Source organism: Dromaius novaehollandiae, chromosome Z (genome assembly GCF_036370855.1).
Source record: "Dromaius novaehollandiae isolate bDroNov1 chromosome Z, bDroNov1.hap1, whole genome shotgun sequence".
Taxonomy (NCBI): domain Eukaryota; kingdom Metazoa; phylum Chordata; class Aves; order Casuariiformes; family Dromaiidae; genus Dromaius; species Dromaius novaehollandiae.
The window spans coordinates 24148744-24175775 of record NC_088132.1 but is presented as its reverse complement, the minus strand read 5'-3'; the positions used below and the strand labels follow the sequence as shown (position 1 = coordinate 24175775).

At 39.0% G+C, this 27032-nt stretch overlaps 1 protein-coding gene across 4 annotated transcripts in view; it reads left to right on the top strand.

Annotated features, from left to right (window-relative positions):
• Positions 1-27032, top strand: part of APBA1 (amyloid beta precursor protein binding family A member 1) — a 99304-nt gene that overhangs the window by 42511 nt on the left and 29761 nt on the right. For all 4 annotated transcript variants that reach the window (XM_064502451.1, XM_064502453.1, XM_064502452.1 and 1 more), the window contains one exon: positions 16024-17222. In XM_064502451.1, coding sequence (XP_064358521.1) covers positions 16077-17222 — 1146 coding nt within the window. In that variant the 5' untranslated portion in view covers positions 16024-16076. The remainder of the gene's footprint in view (positions 1-16023; positions 17223-27032) is intronic.

Below are 27032 nucleotides of genomic sequence, written 5' to 3'. Positions count from 1 at the left end.
TCAGCTTTACAAACAATTTTTTTGGACTTGTGCTTTTTTGTTTTTTTTCCTTAAATTTTTGGTCTTTTTACAAAGCTACTGGAGACAATGTGTGTGAAAAAATACACAGCTTTTAAGGATTCACCTAATGTTGGCTGTTACTCTTTAGCAAAGGTGCAGACTGTCTTTGATATCCTGTTAAATTATTTTGGTAGGACCAGAAGTGAAATTTTGACCCCATAGATTCTATTTTCATGCAAGTACCCTTAGTAAGGGTAAGAGATACATAATTGGAACTCACGGGAAGACATTTTTCTATGTGGAAAGTTTTTTCAAAATCTCTTACTCCCATCCACTGTTGTTAAGTCAGAACAAGGCAAATAGATAAAAGGAAGAAATTAAGAAAGTTTTCAGGAGTCGAGCGATGTAGTTCTGTCTCAATACAGAGCATCATAAATTGTTTCAATTTCTTCACAGCTAGCAAAATTCCTTCATCCTGCCAAATGCTGCGTGGGGGTGTAAGGGTGACAGAGCAATTGTATAGTTAGTTCAGAGATTAATTTGTCTATTGGATATTGCTACATTTTCATAACTTTATGGTTTGATGCAGTTTTATTCCAGTAGTTCAAAGGTAAACAGAATAGCAATGCTGATAGGTATTAGATGAGACTCTTGGCATATTACAGTGTCTTAGTAAGCCTTGATTGATTGATTGATTGGTTTTTGAGAATTGCCCCAAGACTGCTCCAAAAGCCATGCTGCAGGCCTGTGCATGTGGAAAAGTCATTGTCTGTGTGGGCAGAAGGTAGGTCATGCCATGCTGCCAATTTTTTGAGGGATTGGTCCGGGTGAGTAGTGCAAGACTACACTTAGAGCCTGCAAACAAACAAGGCATAGACTGGCAGAGTTGCTCTAGGCTTACGGGGGGGGGGGGGGGGGGGGTGAAATTCTGTAACTTGTACTGTGTGGGAGTTCGGACTAGATGGTTTAATGGTCCTTTCCAGACCAGAAAGTCTGTGCACGTGCATGTGCACTAGTGCCCACCTTTCAGTGAAGACAGCGTAAGAGACTTCAGCTCAGAAAGTCGTTTTGTTCTTAAATAGTGAAAGTACCTTCTCAGTCATACCTAAGGTATTAGACTGGCACAGCCCTATAGTAAAAGTTGGATCTGCTAATAGCCTCTTTGAATATGGTAGCAGGGGGGTTACAGTCTTGGTTAGAAATCACCGAAGGCATGCAAAGAAATGCTGGAGCAGTTGAATTTCACTAATCGGTTTCAATCTAAAGTAACAGAGGGTGTGTTCAGAAGCCTGTTTTTAACTGATTTAGGATATTGTGATGCTTTAAAGTTTTTTGGTGCCACCAAATAAGATAAATCTTAGCTGGTCTCTGATTATGATCTCAAAAAATGAAATTTGTAAGGTATTTGGAAGTGAAAAATGGAATTTCCAAATGTACTTCAAAGAACTTAGCTGCTAATGTCTCCTCTGTTTCCTGAGACTCCTTATTTTTCTTAATACCTTATGCACTCTTGTTGTGATTCTTAATGCATTTTTTGGGAAACATTTTTTGAAGAGGAAAGAATCAGGATATGTGCAAAGAAAATGAAACTAAAACATTCCCATGGGTTTAGTAATAAGCAAGTATCGTTAAATCTTATTTCTAATTTTGTTTTTCATGAGTAAAGAATCCATACACAAATAAGGAGTGCAGGAAGCACTTAAATTAAACAAATAAAAATATACCATGGGCAAGGTTTTAAAATTAAATGCCAGATGTTCAGCTAGATTACTTGTGGCTATTTGAATGAGGGATAACTCTTGAATGAGGGATAATTGCAGAAGGCATTAATATGACCCAATTCATGCTCTATTAATTTACCTTTGTGTTGAATGTCCTTTCTCTTCCCTTGTCCCCCCACCTCCCTTTCACTTCTTCATATCTTCAGTTTCTGATTCCCTGAATGTTTTTTCCCAAGCTTACATTTGCTCATTTGAACACACATATTGCATGAATGTACGAGGGATTTGTTGGTAAGATCTGTTGTAAATTCTGGTGTTGCAAGCACAGCCCTAATCAAGATCATCATACTAATGGGCGTTTTGATAGGATATCAGGGAAAAATTCTTTGCCAGAAGGGTAGTGCAAAACCAGAGCAGATTGCCCAAAGAGACGGTGGAGTATCCCATCCATGCTGGGTTTCTAGGCTTCGCTTGGCAAAGCCACAGATGACCTGATCCAGTACGGGCATCAGTTCCACTTTTGAGCCGCAGGTTGTACTGGATGATCTCCAGTGGTCCCCTCCAGTCAACTTTTTTTCTGATTCTGTGACCTTGTAAGCACCACTAGTGTATGCAAACAGATACCAGAATATACTAGTTGTTCAAATATTTTATCCTTCTCCACATTCTTTTCTTTTTTTCCTTCCTTCTCCTTATCTTCCACATCCTCCCACATTTCAGGAGTCGCATATCACACTTTCTCTGAGCTGGTCCTGTGCCTGAGTGCCAGCAGGCAGACTGAACTAGTCAGGTGCATGCCTGGAGCATTCTTTTTTTACAGTTTAGTTTCATTTGACAGAAATCTATTTTGTGCTCTGCAGGATTGCCTTACAGTGTGAACTGAAGTGCAGTATGTGGGGACCATTAGGAGATGCATTTCAGAAGTGCTTCAGGGTTGTATTAAAATGCAAAGGTAGAGACCCAGGCTGGGAAACTGACTGTTACCGGTGTAAATGATACTCTGTTCACTCTTGCAAGCCTGAGACTTTTTTGTGTTTTTTGTTTTCTTTTCTATTTCCTTTTTTTCAGCCTTTTCTTCTTCTGGAATACGTGGCTACATGGATGCTAGTGAGAAGTTTAGAGACTTTCATGGAGTCTAAAACTCCTCATAGACCTGAAGAGTATTTTATTTTTCCCCAGGATTGACTGTGATTAAGTATAGTAGTGAACATTTTTTTGTGCCTGTCTGAACCCTATTTTCAAAATGTTCCTTCAACTCACACTGACTTACTCTTAATTCTAGAACTTGTGTGTTGTGTATTTGAGCTCCAGATTTGCACAAAAAACAGTCTGCGGAAACTGCCCTGTTTGAAAGTCTTGCAAACTTGGCTTGGATAAATTCTTACTATCAACCAACTGCCTTTGTAAATAGAAATTGTTCTGTTCAGGTAACCAACAAAAAATTTTAGAAGGGTGGGGCAGAGGAGCTTTTTGGGCTACCAGTTTTCAGTAGTTACTGCAACAGTGCTAGAGTCCCAGAAGACTATGAGTGAGCTCATGTTGTGCTAATATTTTAAAAGTTAAGGTGAATGACTGGATAATTGTAGCCTGACAGCTTAACATCAGTTCTGCATAGAGTAATGGAATGGATGCTGTGGGTTGACAAACTGTAAAGTGAAAATTGTAAGTCTTTGTAAATGGTTTATGCTGCTGTTAAAGCAAGCAAGAATGTAGGGGGTCAGAACGATTTGTGCTGTTTGAGAGGTCAGGTGTGCTGGGCACGGTGGTTCCTTACAACATTTACACAGCTAAGAGCTTAAAGTGTCTAGAGAAGCCTGTGTAATTCAATACCAAGCAGTAGCCAGCTGTATGGTTGATTTGAACCACACTGTCAAATTCTGTAGTAAGGTGATAATCTTGAGTTAATCCTGTAGCAGTCTACAGAGTTATAGAAAAAAATATATAATTCTTTATTATTATCATACATGTTTAACCACTTCCATGTAACTCTATTTAATATTAATTCAAGGACACCCTACCTTCATTTTAAAGTATGCTTCCGTGAGAGATCACATCCTCATTATTTTTTGTCCTCAACTTAAAAAAATCCCCCCAAATGATGCTGTAGTATATACTACAGCAGAAGAAAACTGAAATTAGCATATGCATATTTATAAGGTCACTTATGCAAAGGTTAAATATTTGAAGAGAGGTCAGAACAATTCATTTGCATGATGTAGGGCAGAGAAGAGACCAGCATGGCTTTTAATTTGAGTTAAATGCCACTAGAGAGTAGAAATTTAAAGTTTAAATACCACATTGAAGCTTAGATACCAAAAGAGAAAGCCTTACTATTGTAGGAAGGATGATCCTTGAAAATGAATAAAAAGGTAAAGCAAAATGACTTTAAACTGACCACTCTCCAAGGCTGTATAACCCCTCTTATCTAGATTTCATGGAACAATTAAGAGGCATCTTATTTTCTCTTTGTGGAATATAACAAAGCAAAATAATAATGACTTTCAGTTCGTGGAAGGGAAATGTCATGAGTGTCTTTGAAGTACATTGCCTTGAAAACAATTTCTGGGGATAAGTGAAAGGAGCCGTTGACTCTGAAACTGTCTGCAAACAAAAAGAAGAAAAAAATTGGTAGATGAATACCTAAATATTATAAGTATTTTAAGTATTAAAATATTTCAGGATTGTACTGTTTTTCCAGTATATTTACCCATGTGAAATGTATTTTACTGTGCAACTAACCATTTTAGTTGCTGCTTTTCTCTGCTGTAAGTGTACTACTTGGATGTGTTAATAATGTGAAAAGATTTGGTAAGGTTACGAATACATAATAACAATATTTTCAATTGAGTGTATTCTCATAGTAGAAGTTAAGTATTGGTATGTAAAAAGAGAAGAAAAATGTAAAATCTTATTTGTGTTCCGTTTCCTTTATGACTGCACGTCTAAATGCTGTTACACTGAATTGCTTTTTCTTGTTGTCCATGTTTGACTTGACTGGTTTGCTTTGAGGTTTTGGCTGTAAATGTTGCATAGGGATATGAAAAGTATGTTCGAGTGACTCCTCTCCTTTTTCTTTGTTTTCTTCTGAACTCGTTCGTATGTCAATGTGTTCTTATAAGTTTGTTTTCTTAGGCAGTAGAGGCTGGCAAGTGTATGGAGTGCTTTATGTTTTTGACAGCATGCATCTGTTTTTAATTTTCTTAATCTGGCTGCCTGTGGCAATAGTGTGTGATCTGGCTAACGTGATTAGGATGATCAGATTTATTATTATTTATTATTATTTTTTTAATGATGTGAGCCTGTGGCTGTCGGCAGGCGTCCTGCCACCTCCCTTCCAGCCTTACTCCGTCTGTGACTTCCGAGCGAGCTGCAATTTCCGAGAGACATCTGGGAGGACCCTGAGTTGTGTGCGGTGCAGTTAGCCATGCCCGCTGGGTCCCGCTCGGAGGCGCGGGAGAGGGGCAGTGCCAGCCCTCATTCAGGTGCGGTCACGCCGGGAGCAGGCTGGGCTGGTGGAGGCCTTGGAGCAGCTGGTGCCGCTCGCTCGCGGGGTGGCAGAGCAGGCGGGTCCAGCGCAGTGGGGTGACGGCCTGCGTGATGGCCGTCCGCGTGGTTTTGGGGAGGGCAGCGGCGGGCTGTCTTTGCCGTGTTGTAGCACCGTTGCAAATTTGTGAGGAAAATGGAGGTGGCAGATCAATTTGCATTCAAGCTTTTGGAAATTTATGAGGTGGTCTATGGAGCTTTGGGTTTTTTCTAAATGTTGCCTGAATCAGCAGCTTGTCCTTGAAACAGAAGAATTAAAAGGATCTGCAGATGCTATTAGAAGTTGACGGGTGGATATGAGATGTAAAACTCACAGTGAGGACTAAAATGGTAAACAGAAAATGCAGCAGAAGAGAAAGCTCTGTGTGTGGGAGGGAGAATAAAGTTAAGTTTAATCTCCTGTAACCTGCATCTATCTTCTGCTTCCTCCTTCTTTGCATCTGTTGTTTTGATCTGTGTTTTTTGTTTCTTGTGATTTTTTTTTTCCTGAGAATAAAAGGCATATAGATATAAGCTCAAATATTTCTGTAGTAGCATTTAGCAGTATCCAGGAATATTGAAGCTTGAAGTCTGTAAGATTCTTTTCTGTTTATTTTTTGGTAAATTGGGTTTTGTTTTTAGCTGTGATTATACTAGTAAAGAAAACCACTTTGTTAGTGGGCTGCATAAGTAGTCTGGAAAGCTTCAATACAGTCTTTCAGTGTTTCTTCATGAGGTTTTGAAAGCCTGCAGCTCTTATATTCATTTGCTTATGTATTTAATTTCTGTGGATGGAAGCAGGTTTGGCTCTGATGCTTATTATCGTCCCTGAGAAAGGAGAGACAAATAGCCTAATATTTAAAATCTGCTTCTCAATAATCCAGGCATATGTCCAATCCTTGAAAAGAGCTTCAGATATGGCAGCTGCAAAGTGTTAAATCAGTTGTTTCAAAGGGTGAGAAGGGGATGATAAAGAGGTAATATACGCAACATAATCAAATACTTTGTAATTTTATACTTAACATACCTCCTCTGTCCTCTTCATCCTGCCCTGATGTGAATAACACCTCCACACCTTATATACTGCCCTTGTCAAACCTTTCTAGGAAAAGTCATTGCCAAGAAAAGCAAAGTGCAGGCAATTGAAATTGAAACAGCAATTGAGAAAAGGGCTCTTGTTTTCAACTAGGATTTGAGTGTGTTTTGTTGGTGGTGTTTTCTAAAATTAGTGGTTTTAATAATTTCGTCTGTTACGCTGGCTTTTCCAGCTTAGTACAGGTGTAGCTCCTTTGCATTTTTTAGACCAAATGAATCAAAGGAGAATCAGGTCTCTCTGCATGCTGTCTGAGTGCTGGTGGCTTCCCATGAGGGTGTATCCTCTTAGCTCCAAGCTCTTCAGTAATAACACGTGCCTCAAAACAAATCTTTTTACTGAACGTGTGACGCAGAATCTAACTGGAAGGTTACTGGAGTTTCAGCACTTTTTCTGGGCTGTTCCTGTGCTCTTGTGTTTGAGTGGGTAGGAAGCAGGAGGCTCTTAGATCAAGAGGTGTTGCTCATTTCTCTTGGTAGCTACTAGAATTACTACAGATGCCTTTAAGAAGTAAACGTGTTATTGCTTAGCTGTCCTAGAGGCTTTCTTAGTCCTGCATATGCATGTTTTCCTACTACCCTAGCCTTTTTTTTTTGTCTTTTTTGCTTTGAGACAATCTCCTCTGGAAAGAGTATTGTGCAACTTGCTTCTCTCAGCTGAAAGAACCCAGTTAATCTAGCAGAGTATTTGGTTGGGTTTTTCTCTCCTCTATTTAAGTTGGTTTCCATAAAAGCTGCATATTTGCTGAAGAGCTATCTCTCATGTTCTAGCAGAGCCTTCTGCTTTTGGTGAAATGACCTCCATACCATCTGAATGCTTCTCTGTGCCTGATACAACCTGTGACTTGTCTTCATTAAAGAATTAAAAAATCCACAGTTTAACTAACCGTAAAACTTTGTTTCCCGTAACAAAATTTATATACCTCATTTTCCCCTCGTGACATCATTTCAGGATGTTAAGTCAGGAGAACTAAGTGTCTCGAAAGTTTTACTAGGCTGGAGAGAGTTTTGGGTCTTGATTCTTGGCTGATATGTTGTCTGCCTCACTTATATCAAAAAGTTGTAGGTGCCTGGTGTGCAACACCAGGCAAGACTACAGCCGAGTAAGATTGTCAACCATAGGAGCGATGGCATCAGGAGGATTGGATGACGTTTCTATTTGTAGGCAGAGGAGAAAAACCAAAGACCTCTTGGACCTCTTAGCTCTTGGTGTCTCCGTGAGTGAAGCCTAAGGAACTCTTACTCATCATGAGGCTAGTTTGCCTGCCATGGCTTGCAATTTATTGGTTCATTTCTTTTTAAATCTCTGTCCACCATTCTTGTTCTGTATTGCACTATTAATGTCACATGAAAGGAGATGGGAAAGGGTCTTAAACTTGTTCGTTTGGTTTTATTTTTAGGGTAGTTTAGAGCTAATCCTTCTTTATGTAAATGGAGAAAAATACGTAGTTTTCATTATTATAAAAATGCCACTAGTGAAAAGATAACATCATTTGCATTCTGCATTCATCACTGGAGAGTCAGCATTTTCCACTGTGCTTTCTGGGACAGTTCTGCTCTTTCCTTTTTACACAGAAGAGAAAGCATGGTAAATCACAAACAACCATATGGTCAGATTTGGGACAGATTCATTTTTAGTAATTGCATCTCTAATAAAGATTGAAGCTAGTCTCACATTATAATTCTGATCTTAAATGTTGTTGTGGTTTGACACCGCTCATATTCTATTTTAACTTATTTTCTTTGGAAGCAGATTTTATTAATAACAGTGATTTAAATCCTGGAACAGCAATTCTGCTGATCAAAACTGTAGATTATCTGGCAGCTAATTGAAGACTCAATCCATAATACGTTCAGAAATCAGCAGTAACCTACCAGGGAATCACACAGAGTTTAGAAATAAAATTAAAAATAAATAAATCATAGGTTAGGAGTTGTAATAAGAGTTTTATTTATGATGCTTAAACTATAACCGTGCTGTTTGGTGAGACTGGACACATTTATTCCCTAAACAACTTAGTTTGGAATTTGCAGATTTTTTGTCTTTTTTCTTAATCATCTTGGATCTGGTGTACGTAAACCCATTGTTAAACTTATCTGCAGAGGCTGCCTCTGCAGATCTAGAGGTGGATTCTTGTAATGGCTTTTCTCCACTGCTTTTAGTCCATGTCTCCTATTTGGGTAATCAGTCACCCTTCGTCTGGCAGCAGATGGACGGCCTCAGGTACCCCTGGCACGAGTTAGTTTCCAGCATGGGCAGGACTTTAACAATAGGATGTGCTGGGAAGAGGCTGCTCCCTCCGTGCACGGAGCCCGGTGCCCCTGGGGTGTCTGGGAGGCAGCAGCCTCCTCGCCCTGGTCGTCTTCGCCCACCAGCATTGGTAGGATTGGTCTGAAGAGTGTTGTTTGCTCAGGCTTAAAGTTTAGTTTTGAATAAGAGGGGAATTGGGACTTCAGAGGAGAGGTGTTTATGGAGAGGTAACGCTGGTAATCCTAGGTCTGTTTAGTAATAGCAAAAATTTGGGGTTCTTTATGCCAGGTGCAGGGTTATCTCAGCTTCCCTTTTCTGCATGGGGGCAGCAGTGGGCAGGAAATGATGGAGTTGGGTGTTTTATCCTTCATCTGTTGCACTGGCCTCATCATTGATTGCGTACTGGTTAAATACCAGCTGTTGAATGTGCTCAGGTCCCATGGAATTGGAAGTTGAATTTTTTTCAGGTGTTCAATTTAATAATTATTAATTTTTTAGTAATTGTTACTTTTCTAAATTTTGTCTTGTGAATTCAAAACTTGCAAAATGCTGCCTTTATCTGTTTTAAATCCATATTAAAAAGTGGTATAGGTGAACTTCATCGGCAATAAATAATTTCTGTTTTCAATAACATGTTACATTTGTAAATATCTTTATTTTTTCCACCTAAAATACTTTTCAAATCTTATGCAAATTCTAGAGACATTTCTGAGATAAATTGTCATTTTTTTAAAAACTGACTTTCTGTTTCACCGGTTTGTGTGCTGCACAATAAAAATATGCTTTCGAAGACTTAAAGTAAGGGTGAGATTGCATTGTCAAAATAAAAGAAGTTCAAAAAATAGATATGCAGATTTAAAAAACTGAGAGATAAAATGCTGTTGGGCAAAAACATGATGTGGTCCTGGGATCCTGTTATCTGTTGCCCAGGAATTCATGACATTTCCAAACTCCACAGGAGAGTTGTGTGGCTTGTCATGTTGACTCAAATTAAAAGAGATTTTTAGGAGTTGATATAAACAGTAATTTTTGGATTGGAAGCAGGTATTCAAATCAATTAAAGCAACTGAGGGTTAGTGTGAGATGGTATGTCTTAGGAAGTTTGCTATTGATACATGTTAGTCGCATTACACTTTCCACCATGGAATTTTGTATCTTGTTTAGAGCCAAAGGAGATTTAGAAATAGTGGGAAAACGAAATCTGACATGTGATTTGCCTTTTAGTCACTTATGCATATACTACAGCTTAATCCAATTCACTTTCATGTCAATGTGTTTAGTATATTCAGTTCCTTATTGTTCCGTGTGGATCTCTGGAGTTAATATGCTAATATTTACAGTATTACATATGGGACAACTTATAATTATCTGTTTAAACAATAGATTTCATTTTGCCTTCCTGAGAGTTGGTAGGTTTTGTTCAATTTTCTGTCTCAGACCTTTTGAAGGTCCTGACACAGCAGCTCAGTGTTTCATTGGTCCTAAATTCTCTCTTCCTTGGTCCTTTTCCTCTCTTCTGGCCAAAACTGGACTTTTTTAATGCATTTGGTGTGGGGAAACCTGAATGGTAAGCCACTGAGTCTTGTGCCACAGTGCTTGATCTCTGCCTAGCTGTAGCTGTGTTCCTAGGCACAGCACTCCTTTTTGTTGCCACAAACACGGTGATGCTGTGTGCATGGGCCAGTATACAGCTCCTTTTTAGTGACAGTATTTCCTTACTTTTTGTTAGGAGTTTGTGTAGCCGTTTAGGCCAGTTGTGGTTAGAAAAGACCCCTGAAGTTAGCAGAAGAAGCTAACCCCTTTTTGAAATATACATACTCTGTTATAATCTAGTAGACACGTCAGGAAAGAGAAATACTGTATTCAACCTCCCCATCCTTCATAAGTGCTGGTGACCTGTTCATTTGTTGAACTAGGCTTAAGGTATGTGGGTAACAAGCCTATACTTGTGTATACATGATGTGTAAGTGCTTAGAGATAGTAATACGAGCAAATACTGTACTTAAAGTTTCAAATTTTGTTTCTTCAGCTTTTCTTTAGTTTGATTCAGTGAAATAGTTGATGTGTGGAAGGTTTTTTGGTTTTTGGGTTTTTTTTTCCCCCCAGTGCTTCGTCTTGAGCGAGAGAGAACCTTTCTTAAATACTTAAACTTTTTTTGAGGGGAAAGAGCTTGGAAGTGAGGAGATACTTCTACAGTCCTTTGAATAGTTTAGCAGCTGATCTGAAACACTTGGAGGCATGAAACTGAAGATAGGATTAAATAATGTAAATTAAGGAAAATATTTAAAAATTATGAATCTGTGTTGAAAATAGTTTTGATTATGGCATTGTGACTAGTTGAAAATTACTTTTTGATGTTTTTTCCTCAAAAAAGTTTAATCTACTGACCAAAGTGAAAAATACATGTGCTACCAAATACTGTAGTTATTAAGACCTAAAGCAATCATGCTGTATTTAAAAATTAGTACTTTTTGTCATTATCTTGAAGTGTTGTACACTCTTGACACCATATTTTTTTAATATGTAACTTTCTAAATCTCTTTTGTTCTGTGTCTGTGTTTCTTTCTTCCCTGAATAATCAGCTGTGTTGTGTTTTTGCTTTTTAATACGTTTTTCTTTTTTTCCTGCTTTACCTCCCTCACTTTATATATCATTGTATCAAAGTCTACAGAAACTTTAATATTTTCCTACATAAAAGTTTAGTTATACAGCTATTGATGGCTGGAACAAAAAGGCTTTTCTCCTGGACACCAAGTATTGTGTGTTTTAAACTTTGCTCCTTCTAAGCTCTGAAACAGATGTTGGGCTCAGAAATGGAAACTTGCATGGTTTTTTAGGAAGAACAAAATTGGAGTAAAAGACTTTGCAGCAAATATTAAAAGCAAATTACAGTGTTTAAACTAATGTGTTTAACATGTTAAAAATTTTACAGGGATACAGGGCTTCCACAAGCTCTTGTGGAAAGCTCCATCTGCGCAGAAATTTTGTGCGTGCAACTTTTCTGCTCTAAAATTATAATAATATTAAGGTTCATAGTTGTTCAGCCTCATCAGTATGAAACAATGGGAAAGGGGACAGGGGGGGATTTAATGTCTCTTTCCAGATGCTGTTTTCACTGACTGACAAGAAACATGTATTTTCACAATTTTTTTTGTTTAAAGCTATTTTGAGTGAACTCACTTACCATGTAGAAGTGAAAGCAGTCATGTTTCCCAAACAGGGGGATTCAATTCAAAGAGAGAGAATTGTCTAAAACAGCGGAAGGGAGGATTCTGTCTAAGGAGGCATTGCATATGCTGTAAAACTCTCAACTATTGTATACCAGAATGTCTCTTTTTAAAGAGGAAAAAAAGAATTTAAGGGTGCATCTCAGAGACATATGTTTGCTAAAAGAAGACTATTTTGTTTTTCTGAAAGGTAAGCTGCGAACATAGGCCTTTTAAAAGTAAGTGTATGTGTGTAAGTCAAGTGAAATGCTGGTGCAGTGCTGGCGTCTGGCAGAGTGTGGGTGCTTTGTGAAAATCCATAGGTAGCTTTGCCAAGGCAACCTGCGCTGGGGGTGTTGACACCTTTGCAGATTCATTCTGCAGGTGCTATGTCATTTGGAGTTACAGGTAAATATGTCCAAAGAATAGCTAGCTACTTAGGTAAGATAAAACCATTTTTTGTTTGCATGCTCCACTGGCTTACTAAGTTATTTCTCTTATAAAAGCGCTGCAAAATTAGGGTAAACAGATTTATTAAACATGAAAAGATGAACTAAAATCTTGCCTATGGCACACAGTTTGTTTTAAGATGGTAACTGTATATGAGCCTATTGAGAGTGCAGTCTTTTATTCCAGACAATCAGAGTAGGACCGTAGAAATGTGGTCATGTAAGACATATTTATTTAAAAGACACATTTGGAATTAAAAAATTGCTTCATTTCTGCTTGCATGTACAAGAGAGTAAAGGATTATAAATCTGGGCTTGGCAATGAAACAACAAACAAAACAAAATTTGAGTCTGAACACTCACATTTTCACCTTTTCTTGTTGTATTTGGTGTCATGATTGTCAAGCACTGGACATGAATGCTGTGGTCTTTCTCCAAAGTGAAAGCATGCCCTTTGGTTGTGTTAAAAGGGTTTTATTTGAAGAATTTTTCTTTAGTATGAAGCAACAGAGAAAAAGTCCTCAAACTTCAAACTGTTTTTTTTTCCTGTTGCCTGAAAAATGTGTAGATACTTTTTTTTTTCTTTACCGCCATGAAGGTAGTTTAACCTTCAGCGAACAGCTAGTTGCACTAGTAATCAACCTCTGATTTGTCTATTTTGGAGACAGACTCATCCATCACGTCCTGAGTGCAAAGCTAGGAGTGCTTAAAAAGCACTTTCCTGTATGTGTCTGATTACTGGAGCACAGCTGCTGTTCTGGGTAATTAATGTGACAGTATTACATCTTTCAGATGGGTGCTGTGTCTTTATTTCCAGAGTCAGATGACCTCTCTTGCTTATATCCTCTTCTGCCTATGGCATTTTACGTAGGGTATAGATTTTTGTTTGCTTGCTTTAGATTAGGTGCTTTTTGAAGGCCTGGTGAGAATAATCACAAAGACCTTGTATCTACTGGAGGGAAGTGCTGTTGAGAGAAGAAAGCTTTGTTTTTCAGTAGTCTTCCAGCTACCATGTAAGAAAAGTGTTTCTAAACCCCCCACACCTTAATAGGTAGTCCTTTTAAAGTACTCTCCTAAGGACCAGTTTTAAACAGTCAGATGCATGTATTTAACTCAGAAACTTACTTTTCACAGAAAGCTATTGGGGCTGAGGTGATCAAAGGGCATTTCATCAGATCCACAGTTTTATAAGCAAATTTCTCTTCATCATTGACAATTAAAATTTGAAAGAACGTTTTCCATATATTATTCTTTGCAAAATTAAGAAATGAAATTAAATTGAAATTACTGGAAAAGGGGCAAACAGAAAAGGAACTTTTTCAGTAAAAGCCTTTAAGTAAAACATTTTTCTTCTCCTCCCCCCAAAGCACATTACCTTGACATTTTCAAGATACCAGTATTTGGAATTAACCAGAGGTCATTCTTCAAATGAGGGCAGTTTCACAAGTGAAACAGTTTTACTGTGGAAGCTTTCATTTTGCAAAATGTTGAGGGCCTTCAAGTGGTCCGTAGCAATATTTTGACTGCTCTGTATCTCTCTCTAATTTTTTTCTCATAGCTGTGCATGTCAGCAATGCTGTGTACCTTGTATGCTAGTTAGTGTGTTGTAATTGATTTTGTGTTATGACTTCCAAAATTGGATCACATATTTTCAAATGTTGTCTGCACTTTGGCTCTGGTAAATATTGTGGCATTTGATAGCTTTTTTGAGCCGAGGTATAGATAGCCTTCATGCGGTTGGATTTTGCCTTCTTTCCAAACTTAACGTAATTCAGTTAAAGATGTGGCAGTATACATGTTATATAAAGATTTCAGAAAATTTGTCGTCATCCTGTGGTTGTGTTGAACTTCACTTCTTTCTGCTGGTAGTATACTCTTTCTCTATGAGTGACCAATGACACTTAGGTAAGAGTCAAGGGCTGCTTTGAGCGCAACAGTTGTAAGGATTTTTAAACAATGCTCAGTTTTGGCCTACTTCTGTCTCTGTGCAAAGCAGTGGAAATTTTACAGCTGTCTTCAGTGGAAGCAAGGAAGCTTGCTTGGAGTGGATTTTTCAAAGGCCTATTATGTATTTCCTTCACTACTTTTTTTGTTTAATCTGTTCTTAAAATTGAAAGCTCTCCGATACTATTGTTCTTGTTTCCTTAAATAATACGGTTGTCATTTGGTTTGAGGGTTGGGATATTTGGTTTGGTACTTACAGCAGACATATACATACACATATTCCGCCCATTCTTTCCTGATTTCTTGGAAATCTTTGTTGGAAAAGACCTTAGCTTGTCACTGAAGGATTCTCATTCAGATACTTTCTTTAGCTGAAAAAAAGGAAACTGAATTTTCTCATAATTATTTTGAAACTACAGTCTAAAGTAATGAGCTTTTCTGTTTACTTTTTCTTTATGTGTGACCCCAGTTTCTGTATACTGTCTTTACCTATTCAATTGATGGGTTTTTATGTGATTTGTTTTATTTATTTTTGTTTATTATTTTACAATTGTACCATACCATGAACAGTTATAATTTTTCCCCCTCTATGAAGGTGGGAAAGGCACATCTTAGAGGTTAAACACAGCATGGTGGATTTGCACAAGCTGTGTATGTGTTGTTTCTGGAAATGAAACAATCCATGTGGAATGGGGACCAAAATTTATTTTTTTTCCTCCTTTTTTAAGGACCATAAGTTTAAAGGCTAAAACATTAGGTTTGGCATAGACAAGGAAAAACGTTTGTTGAGCTGGAAGCTGCCCACTGGAGCATAGCACAAATATCTCCTATTTGCACTTGCCTGCTTGTCAAAAGCTCTAATGGAGGACAGCTGAAATTGCTATTACTTTCTTTCCAAAGCAAAGTATTCCCACTGCCAGAGCTCATTTAGTTAGCAAAGCGTCATCTAAACCTCCCTGCCTGAGTTCCCTAAATTTGGTTCAAGTTCTATTTTACATTCATGTGAATTTTTTAATTGATGTTTGGCATATACAGTCTCATAGTTCCTTCAAATTATAAATCTTTCAGCAGATACCTTTTATCTTAATATCTAATAATAAACCACAGGCTAAAGCAGTGTGGGTACTCATGGGTATGTGGTTTGACTTGGAAAACATAAGATGCCCTTGTCTTTATGAAACTACATTTTTAAAACATAGGGCAAAGTTCAAAATAGCTGAAACTCTTAGGTAGGAATGAAACCTTCTGAGCTAGATGAGCTTAGCTGCTCTGAGAAACTTGTAGAGGCTGACCTATATTCTTACATTTTTTTCCTGTTTCCATGGCCTGCATAATTATTATCTTTGGCAGACCTTTGTAGTAATTATATCATCTTTTGAGAATTTTACTCAAACTCAATAAGGCCAAAATGTCTTGCCCTTCTCAGAGTGGTAGGGGTCACACTTATGAATATTAGTAATGCCTATTCAGTATTCTAGGGAGGATATTTGGTGCAGGAGTCAGGCTGTGTGTATCATAGACATCAGCCTAGATGTATCCCGCTAAGGATATTGGATCTCACTGTCGGGTGCTTCCCCAGGAGCTGTTCTGAGATGGTTCTTCCACAAAGAATTTGTCCATAAAATTGTGAAGGTGATTGTGGGTGGTTGGTGCTGTTGGAGGTCATTAGCATGGAAGGTCACATTGCTGTGTTGGCTGTCCTCTGACTTCATAGCTCATGAAGTTAAAAGTTTGTCTGCTGGGGCAGGAAGAGTCCCTGTTGTTGCTTCTGTTTGTTGACTCTACTTTTTTTAAGAGTAACTTCAGGGGGGGTTTTTTGTTTGCTTCTCTCGTTCCAGCCGTGGCAGACAAAATGTCAATAGAGTAAGTGGCCTACCCGCCAGTACTTGCCATGAACCATTTGGTTGGACCGCCTGAGGGGGAGGTAAGTGAAGAGCCAGCAAATGAAGCAGTGAACGAGTCAGTGGAGGCTGACCTGGAGCACTCAGAGGTGGAAGAGGAGCAACGTTATGCAACTCACTACTCGAGACACGCAGACAGCAGCCAAGGAGGCCAGTCTGGGCAGGAGGAGGAAGGGATGCTAGCTCGGTCGGCCAGCACTGAGAGTGGTTTCCACAATCACACGGATACTGCCGAAGGGGATGTCATAGCCACGGTGGAGGACAGTTATGATACAGACAGAGTTCAGGAAAACGAGGATGAGAGCGCATACGCAGTGCAGTATAGGCCGGAGTCCGAGGAGTACACGGAGAACGCCGAGGCTGAGCACGGCGAGGCCGTTCATAACCGAACGCTGCCCAACCATTTGCATTTCCACTCCATCGAGCACGAGGAAGCCATGAACGCAGCCTACTCGGGTTATGTCTACACGCATCGGCTCTTTCACCGAGGGGAGGATGAGCAGTACGCTGAGCCTTATGCCGATTACGGACTGCAGGAGCACGTGTATGAGGAGATAGGAGACACGCCAGAGCTCGACGGGAGGGATGGGCTCCGGCTCTATGAGCGGGAAAGGGAGGAGGCAGACAATTACCGCAAAGAAGCGCTCGGTGCCCGCCTTCACCATTATGATGAACGGTCTGATGGAGAGTCTGACAGCCCTGAGAAGGAGGCAGAGTTCGCGCCCTACCCAAGAATGGATAGTTACGAACAAGAGGAGGACATTGATCAGATTGTGGCAGAGGTGAAGCAGAGCATGAGCTCCCAGAGCTTGGACAAGGCGGCTGAAGACATGCCAGAGGCAGAGCAGAGTTTGGAGCATGCTCATGCTCTTGCTGGGCATGAAAGCAATGGCCAGCTTCCTGCTGGTTCTCGAGTCACGTCCAACTCGGGAGAGTCCGTACAGAGGTACAGCAAGGAAAAGAGAGATGCGATTTCATTGGCCATCAAGGACATTAAAGAGGCTATTGAGGAAGTGAAGACAAGGACCATCCGATCTCCTTATACCCCTGACGAACCGAAGGAGCCTATCTGGGTGATGCGGCAGGACATCAGCCCAACGAGGGACTGTGACGACCAGAGGCCGCTAGATGGAGATGTGAGTATGCAGAGCTTTCGGCGCTCAGGTTGTCTGCCCTGTTGCTTTAACTGCGACATAGATTGCGGTGCAGGAGGGCGGCTTTTGTCCTTGCTTTGTGGTTCAGTCCACGGTAAAGTAAGTAGTGCTTAGCGCATTTTAAATTTGTGCTCTAGAAGGTACGTAAGAACTAAACATGCACTGTCAGTGAGACACATTTTCCTTTATGAGACACTGATGACCTCAGTTACTTTATACAGCAATCTGATTCAGAAAAGTCTTCACTTTTTTTCTTAAACAACTGCTGTTAAAATTTTTTCTGACAGCCACTGCGCAGTTAGAATAGCTACCAAATAATGTCTTATATTATCTAGCCTTCTGTGTCCCTGTTAATTCTAAGTTTCATTTTCTGTCAAGTAACAGCTTTTGTTAAAACTCCGTTATGATTATTACGATTTCTATAAAGATTGTATCACAGATTCAGATTCCAGAAAAAAGATTCATGTTTTTTTCACTTCCAAGCTCTAAAGATGTGCTGTGAACCCTGATATAATGTATTATCACTACGAAATGTATTCTCTCTTCTGTGACCTAAGCATTGAAGGTCATTGCCCAGACATTTACAGTATTAGCATTTCTTAAATTCTCTTGGCATGAGACTTAGCTTGGATCAGAATCAGTTCAGTTTGTCATTCCAGCTGTCATTGTTGGCCTGTCATAGTAATCTCTACTTGAAATTTTATGGCTTTTCTTTATTCCTAACACAAACTCATAAGCAACTTTTAACTATATTAAATTTATGCCTGATGTGAAAAGGCCTGGTAAGCTAAATTTACCGGGCCAACATCATCTCTAATATGGATCCATCCTATTACTTCAAGGATAACTGCACTGTAAACATCTGCTCCATCCTCTTTATTGCTGTGCAGCATTTTTGGTGACCTTTTTCTTTTTTTGGAAGAAGGCTGAATGATAGAAGTTTGAGTATTGTTTAGCCTTTTAAACTGAATTATTGTAACCTTCTAGGCACCCATCAGAACTATCCAAAATACCTCAGTCACAGCAAAAGGAATTCAGATGAGATCACATGCAGTGTAGACCTATGACTTGCTTCTTCTTTTTCATCTATATTCAAAACTAAAGAGGCTGGTATTTTACAAGTGTGAAGAGATTTTGGAGCATGGTGTTTGAATTGCTGAAAAAATATGCAAGCTAGCCTAGACAAGTGGCTTCCAGATTTTTTTTTCCTTGAAAACTGTCAGAAACACATAGTGATGAGTATGTTCTGGTTTTAGGTTCTTCATAGTCTCATTGAAACTCATTTAAAAATTATATTTCAAAAATTATTCCCTCAAATATTTTAGAAATCAAGCCTGTTACAGAATTGACTGTCAGTCAGGTGGAAGGCTGAAGCAACCTGCCGATTCTATAGAAGAAAACAGTTACTTTTAATGTAACTTCTTTTCAAATTAAATTTCCAGCAGTGTTGATTTAATTCCCTCTCATTGTTCAAATGTGGATTGTGTTACTGTGTTTCTTGTTGTAAATTTTAGCCACCATGTTTTCTCTGCTTCTAAATGCTGTCTTCAGGAGAATCAAAGAATACTTCTTGCTGCTCAAAACACTTAGTACCAGTAATGCTTAAGCAACAGTAGGTTGGGGTTCTTTGGAGCACTGAGTCCTTCCTGAAAGTGCTGCAGCTAATCTCCAATACCTCACTGCACCTTGCAGAATTTGACTTTCTAAGATGTGCTGGTAGTACAGTACATTGTACAAGTACACTGGGTTTTTGATTTTGCACCAAAAAGTTCATTTCTCCTCGAGCATTTCTCATGGCCTGTCATGCAGAAGCCAATCTGAGATTTTCAGTGCTGGCAGTAATTGAAACAGTGATGTATACTGACAATAAGCATAGCTCAGTGCAAAGATAAGTGGTGGTTGTAGACATACAGGCAATCTGCATTCTCAGAAGGAGAAAACAAAGTTGAGCAAATAGTCTAGATGGTGTGTGACAGAGTGACGTGAGTACATGTTGTAGAAGAATAAAATATGAGATTTGGAATTGGGAAAGTTTCTGTTTTTCATTGAAAATGAGGTTTGTATTTGCGTTACTGGGATCTTTAATTCAGATATCAACTTATACAGGTCTGAGCAGACTGCTTGCTTTAACAGAACATTCCTAGAATTGCTTGTAAGTTGGATAAAATTGGATTGTGTTGACTAAGTGATCATGAGGGATGAATTAGAATAAAAATATAGCTGAAGCCTATTTATCAGTATATATGTTTTTCCTCTTTCTTTCTTCAGAAAAAAAAAAAAGATCTCAGACAAGAGCTTTTTGGAGTAATAAGTATATTTCAGAGATGTAATTCAGTCTAGTTTGTAACATTGATTTTTAAATAAGAAAGAATTAGACTGAGAGACATTGTCCTACCTTCAGGCATACACCCTCTTCCTCCCCCAGAAGTATCAAGGAGCTGCACATGAGTGATGTAGTTTAGGTGCTTTTATTATCTTTAGTATTTTTCCAGGTCTATCTTGAAAATTATCCCCACATTGTTTTTTAACAAAACCATTTTGCTTTTAGAAGTAGTGCTTGGAAGTATGTATAATCATTTTGTATTGTTAATCATGTGATACTGAAACTGGTAAGACCTCTTTATATCTAAATAGCAGTCACTTTTCATTTAGCTAGGAGCTCTCCAAAAGAGAGTGATGAAACCAGAGAGTCAGAAGAATGGTTTGCAGTTCAGAGTCATTAAATATGACAATTTCTCTTTTGCCTTTTTTCATGAGAGAGTGACTGTCGTTCCTTAGTGCTGAGCATTTGGTTGGTAGATTAAAAATACGATGTTTGGTGGAAGACCAATATAAAGGGTTCCAGCAACAAGTTTCAGAAGCTAACAGTCAAAACAGCCAGCCTGCAGTAGGGTCTAGTTAGGAATTATTTGGAAAGATTTACGCAACAAACATGAAAGTGAGAAAGATGCAGATCAGTTGAGTAAAAGTCCATTTGTTTTTGAGAAGCCTGGTTTCCAAGTTTATTCACGGTTTAATCTACGTAGAAATTTCAGTAATTCCTATGTATTTCTCCCCAAAAGCAATGTTTTGTAGGTGTATAAAAAGAGTATTGCTGACATCCCATGGATAATTCCACTGTAGTAAAGTGTGGTAGTCTTCTGATGTAGAAGGTAGGTAACAGACTTTTGTGAATAAATAAATAGTGTATCCAAGTACCTGCTTAATATTTAACAATGTGGAATATATGCTGTCATGTGCCTTGTGCAGTCTTACTTAGTGATGCATGTTTTCACTGGAGTGAGAAAGTTTCTGAATTTTCTGGACATCTCCTTTATAGAGCAGGTGTATTTGATAAAAGCGGAAAGATGCTGTCAGTGTCTTTGGAATAAATGCAGTTGGTGGGTTTTTTTTTTTTTTTTTTTGAGATTTCTCACTCAAGCGAGATACAAGCGATTGACATATATTTCCAAAATCTATTTATCAGAAATCTTTTCTGAATACGATACCAGTGAGAGCTGCACAGCTGCTAGCACTGTGTCAAGAGGAAACTGACTGTTGTTGGAAAAGGCTGTGGGGCTGCAGTTCGATTATGTATTCTGAGTGTGAAACTGGAGAGATGCTGCTCACTTCCTACTGAGCAATGTTTGCAGCTGGAGACCAGCATGGAGCTTTTGGTACATACACCTCTGGGATACCCTGTAGGAAGGGCTGTTCTTCTGGATGCACACAGTTATCTCCCAGGAAGGGAACGCCCTGGTGCCATTTAGGTAGCTCTTGCCTATCAACCTTCCCTGGCAGATTATCCATCAGAAACAACCTACTGTGAGTGTGCCTAGCCAAGCACAGAAATAGCGGTGTTTACAGGTCTAAATAGAGGACATTTGCAGTGAATCTGGACTTAAGGATGAATGCATGTTACTGGAGAGAATAGTTTTTGTGTGGTATCTCAATATGATGAAATATTCTGGTGTATAAATTGTATGAAAGGTCTAAACAGCATCTTTAAAAGGTCACAGTGCTTTGAGAATGGTGGCTTTTTTAGCTGTGGAAATAGAGACCTGCTGAGAAAAGCACTGTAAGGTACAAAAGCTTAAGTTTATTTTTTTGGCCAGGATTTAAAGAGCATTTCTTTCCTTTGTTGACCAGAGAAGAGAGACAGGCAGCCTATTTCCCTCTTGCCATAATAAAGAGAAAACAATCTAGGCCTCAAAATAAGGCCATGATACTTACTTCCAGGAATGGAGAATATCTTCCTCCAAACTAGATCACCTATCAAAAGGTTTATGGATCTGAAAGCCAGGTGTTGACCCTCCAAGACATATTTTGTTCCTCTGTTGCAAGACTTCTGTTTTGCAGAGTCCTGTCACTGGTGTCCACAGTCTCTCTTCCTCTGCAGACACTTGTGACAGTGAAGTATCAGAATAATAACTAATGCTAAGATAAACCACATGCATGGATGGCTTGGATTTGTGAAGCAGAAACTGATTGTTGAAGACAAGCCTTTCAGGTAAAAGGGAACTGACCTGCAGTATTTTGCTTCTCTGTCCTTTTGGGTTACATATATTGTATTTCAGCCTTCAAGTTCTCAGTTGCAGGGTTTTTTCAATTCAGATAACTCCAAAGCTGGAGTGTCTTCACAGAGATGAACTTGTTTCACTTTTTCCACAGCAGGAGAAATTTATTATTAATAAGGCAATAGAGAAGTCTGTTTTAAATAATTAAGCAGGTTTCAGTAATAGCTGAACTAAGGGTGGGAGGAAGAGAGAGAAAAGCAATGAAATAAAGATGAGCTTCTATTAATAGGATATTGTGTTCTTTTTCAAAGCAGAGGTTTTAAAATTTCTGGTTGAACACACAGAATACAGGTCATCTTTCTGTCATCTGTGTTAATCCCCAGTCTTTACAGTATATGGCAAACCAGTTTATATATAAAAAAAATTAATCACTGGGGCAAAAAGCTTTATGGAGATTTGTCAACCATACAGGAGAGAGAATATATTTACCAAGTGACGTGTTTAAAGACAGAAACAGTCGCCAGAAGAGTTATGGAAATTTAAATTATAGTGAAGATTGGACTCACAACCCCTTGAATTGTTTTATTTTCATTGTATTTTAAATAATTTATTGGAAGATGATAGCAATTTTGTATGATCTTTCTGCTGTTGGAAACTAGAACACCACTTGTTGCAGTTTTGAAGTCTGTTGGAAACACTGGTGAGCTCTGCACTAATTTTTTCAGACTGGTGCGTGAACTGCTGCGTTTGAAATCAAACTACAAGTTCAAGTGAAAGTACAGTGAAGGGAGTTCATATGTGAGAGCAAGAAACAGCACTGAACCAGTTTCCAGGAACCCTGTTGTGCTGGCAGCTGTCCATCCAGCCTGCCTGTGGCTGGACGGATCCTTCCCACTTAATATGTGTGCGTGTGGGATCTTATGGACAGCTGGCGTCTGTGGAACCCCAAAGTTTATTCAAAGAGAAGTTGTCAGCTTACAAACCACATGTCACTGGGGTATTTCGTGATTACTGCTACAGACTTCTGTGGCCAAAGGGACACCTTTTGAAACTGGCAAAATTAAGGGCCGTGTTGTAACAGGCTCAGTTACATTTATTTATTCACTTGCTCAGACTCTTACGGGTCAAATCTAAACTTATGTATATTCTTCGGTATATCTTTTATTTTGTATTTGAGATTTAGGAATGTGAATAGTAACAAGTGGGGATCTTTCTTGGAAGACTTTGGGAGAGGACATGTATGTCTTAGGTCAGAATCTCTGTTTTCAGAACTTCAATGAATTTTGCTGAAGCATTACAACTCAGTGTTGTTGCACAGACACTCGTGTACAAAATATTTGTTTTAAAAATGCTAATTTATTCAGAGTTTTTTCATAGCACAACGCTTGTGTGGACAGTTGGATCTCTCCAACAAGGAGATCAGTTGCTATCCAGGTGGTGGCAGGTCCTTCCAGCAGCATCTTCAGCTGGTTCAGGAGAGAGTCCCGAAACTGCTGCTGTTTTCATGTCTTTCACAGGGCTGATTCTACATGACCGCTGTAGCACATGCATGATCCATTGCTATAGAATACCTTAAGCTACATAAAAAAATCTATCCCAGCTATCTTACTGTGTACAAAAGATGGTCATACGTGACCTCGTCTGCATATGCAGGAATAGTTTCTACCGACTATTTGAAGTATCTTGTCTGTGTACAGTTTGGTCATTTTTGTAGCAGAAACTGCCTGGGGGAGCTGCTGGGACTGCCTGAGTCTACCCAGGATGGTGGTCAGCACCCTGAAGCAACCACTGATGTCTGTCCGTTGGCCAAAGGCGCAGCAGGAGCTGCCTGTGGGAATCCTTGGGACTGCCCAGCACTCCTGCATGGAGACTCCCTACAACAGCTAGTCACATGCTTTCTTGTGGAGCGGGTAGGAGTTCAGTCAGTCACGTTCTCTCAAGTCAATCCCTTGTCTCAACTGTGCAGACACTAGCTGGGGAGTGCCTGGACCATCCAGGAAACTGATGGACAAGTGCACTGAGTATGAACACAGGCACAGTTGCACCACCATTTTAAACACAAGACAAACTTGAATGCCGTCCTTATGTAACAATTATAAATTAAATTCCATAGTGCCATATGTATGTGTGTGCATAATAATATTGAGAGCTGTTTTGTTTTTTTTCAAAACCTCCATTTTTAACACCATGTTTAACTTAATGCAACTTTTAAGTTTCACCATCTAACAGCTATGAACATATGCTAATAGTCTCACTGTAGTTTTTAGTGAGCAAAATGCCAGCTGTTCATATCACGGCGGACATTCTGCAACATTATTGGCAGCTTTGGCAAACAGACTTTAACTTCTGCCAGATAGCAGTCAGTCTAGCTAGTGGTAAGTAAGAGCAGAAGGTAGGTTGCTTGTATCAAGAGATTTATGTTTTTCTGTATAACAGCTCTGCTTATAAACCTCATTTTATCCTGTACTATAAACTTCACAAGAGAAAGAATTTTTCCATATTTGATATGCAAAATAATCTTTTTTTTTTGACTGAGCTAGCTGTTCTACATTAAGCATAATAAGAAGTAAAACCACATTTCTTTCTTGGTACTTTCATCTCCCATGTTTGGATTATGACAGTTAGACAAAGATTTGACTCAAAATATATATCATAAATGTATACAGGTGCCACAGGTCACAGACTTGTGGCCCACAGGTTATGGACTTGAATTCACATAGCTCTTAGTGTTCAAAGAGCTACTTTTTCTACTGGATCCTTACAAAGGAAATGCGAAAGAAAGTCCATACTCCCGAAATGTGATAATCTGATTTGTGGTATCATTCTTTGAATTAAAGAAGCAGATGAGGGGATGGTTGAGGAAGGCCAAGGTATACGTTAATATCATCATGTAATTACTTCTCTTCATCAGACAGAATTTGTTTTGTGTCCTTCTGAAGCTGAGCAGAGTGTGTGTATCATACTGCTTATCTGGAAATGACAGGTAAATGAGTTTCTCCTAGTCCAGCATCTGTTAAGTTGATGGGCTGACTCCTATTGACCTCCATGATGCAGACTTTGGATCAAGCCCTGAGAAAGGACAAGGATGATGGATTGCTTGCTTAAAACCTTAGCTGTGCGTGCAGGTGCATTTTCTTTTGTCTTTCTCCTCCTGAAAGAAAGATGGTTTAATGCTAGAATGTAAATGAGACTACAAAGCAGTTAATTGAATGTGGTGCTGTTCAGAAAGCACCTGAGCTTCTCAGATTGTTTTTCCTGCACTTCTAACGACATAAATACTGAGGCACTTTGAAGGAAATTCAGACTAAAACTTAACAGATTTATTGCCACAGCTGTGCTGTACTGGGCCCTGCTTGTGAAATCATGGATCTGACTGATACTTGGTTGTGGGATCTGAAACTCACAATACTTTGACCTGTACCTGAGGTATATGGGTGCCTCTCAGAAGACTTCTTGTCACAGAAATCAAATCAATTCAAAAGCTTCATCCCCTTGTCTCTGTTGACCGGTGGACAGAATAACCCCATTGACACTTCTCTGCCCAGAAACCTAAGGATGGGAATTTTTTCCATGTAAATAATGGGCTTTGGCTTGAGTAAACCTTGTTTTGCTTAAGTATTTGTTGATTTCATCCTCTCTGTCACAGCCTTGCCTATGACAGTGTGACGCACTAGATTATGTGGTTTTCAGAAACACTGCTGCTAAGAATAGGAAAACAACAGTGCTTTCCTGAAGCAAATGAGATGGTTGTATTTGAAGGTGTTTTAGTATCAGTTGTGTTTGTCTACACAGGGTGTTGAGTAGCCAGGTGCATTGACCTGGATAGGTTAGGTGCAACAGAAGCTCTTGCCTCTCTGATTACAAGCTCTGCCACTAAACCCCACCGCACACGAGCAGCGAGAGATTCTCCGGTGAAGCAAGTTGCATGTTAGTTAGAATCAAACAAGGCCAAAACTGAGATGGAGAATTTTTGGATGTACCAAGTTGAGTATCGTAAGAGGAATGTAAGTAGATCTTCAGAGAGGAGAAACGAGGTTACTGGTACTTTTTATTATTGTCGCATTTTAGAAAACACTTTGTAATTCCATTAATGGACCTTTGCGGGGTAGTAACAGCATACTTCACATTCATTTACTGTTTTTGTCCTGACGGAGTTTTTGTTAGGCTTCTACAACTGTTTTGTTAATGGATAATGAAGCAGTACTGGACCTTTATTTTAGACTTCAATTTGTAGTGTTTTGAGTAGCTGTGCAAGTTGTCTATCCACTATCATTAAACAAAGTATTTGTTGGTGGTATAAAAGCTACTTTCAGATTTTGATTACATCCATTGCTTGTACATTTTATGTTGTACCTCTTAGTTTGCATTTTGATGCAGAAAAAAACCTGTTTATTCTTTGAAGACTGAGCTTTCATGTACAAACATTTTTGGGCACAGCTGTCGTTTCATGTCATGTAGCAAACCGTGTAGCCTGTATGATGTTTGGTGTGGGTATTTTTGATTTGGGGCAGAATGGTTTTTCATGAAAATTTTCAGCAGACATTCAGACACTACGTAGAAAGCTGCTGTGTGTCCGTTTAGGGGGTTGCTTAACGTTGATACTTTGTAAATGGAAATAGCTTAGTAAAGATATTTGTAAAGCTACTGGAGTAACTGTTAATAAATTTTAAACCATGCATAATTTATAAAAATCAGCAGCTAATGTAAATGAGAAATTATTATTATTATTTCAGTGTGAAGGCAAGAGCTTTCAGGCATTTTAAAGAACTTTTTTTGTAGAAACATTGGATACTGTAAGATCACATGCCTTGCTTCTTTGTTTACTATTTAAAGCTCAATCTTAGAATATGCTAATGCCATAGGTGGGTAGTATTTTGCACCTTTATATTTAAACCTAACAATGGTATTATGTAACTAGTGGGAAGGGGAGCACTATAGGAACTGCTCTGTGTGTGGCTGAGTCACTGTGGAGCCGTAGCTCTCAGGTGGTTATGCAGCAAGTCAGGGGGCCCGTAGGTCTTGCAGAGCTCCTGTGTGAGTGCCGGAGCTCTAAGCAGCAGTCCTACAGCTTGACAACGCAAGCAGGTCTGTCAGGTAGCTATCTCCGTTTTGACCTGCAGTTGTGATTCAAAACATAGGTTGATACAAGGACTGCTGTTGTACCCAGTATACATGTGTGCAAGGAGTTGCTTCCTAATTTTTTGGTAGCCTCTATTAGTTAAGTATAGTTAAGTATAATCTTAATACTTAGAGAGTATTGAGAATAGGCCTTGTAAAGGAATGAGAGTGTTAAAAA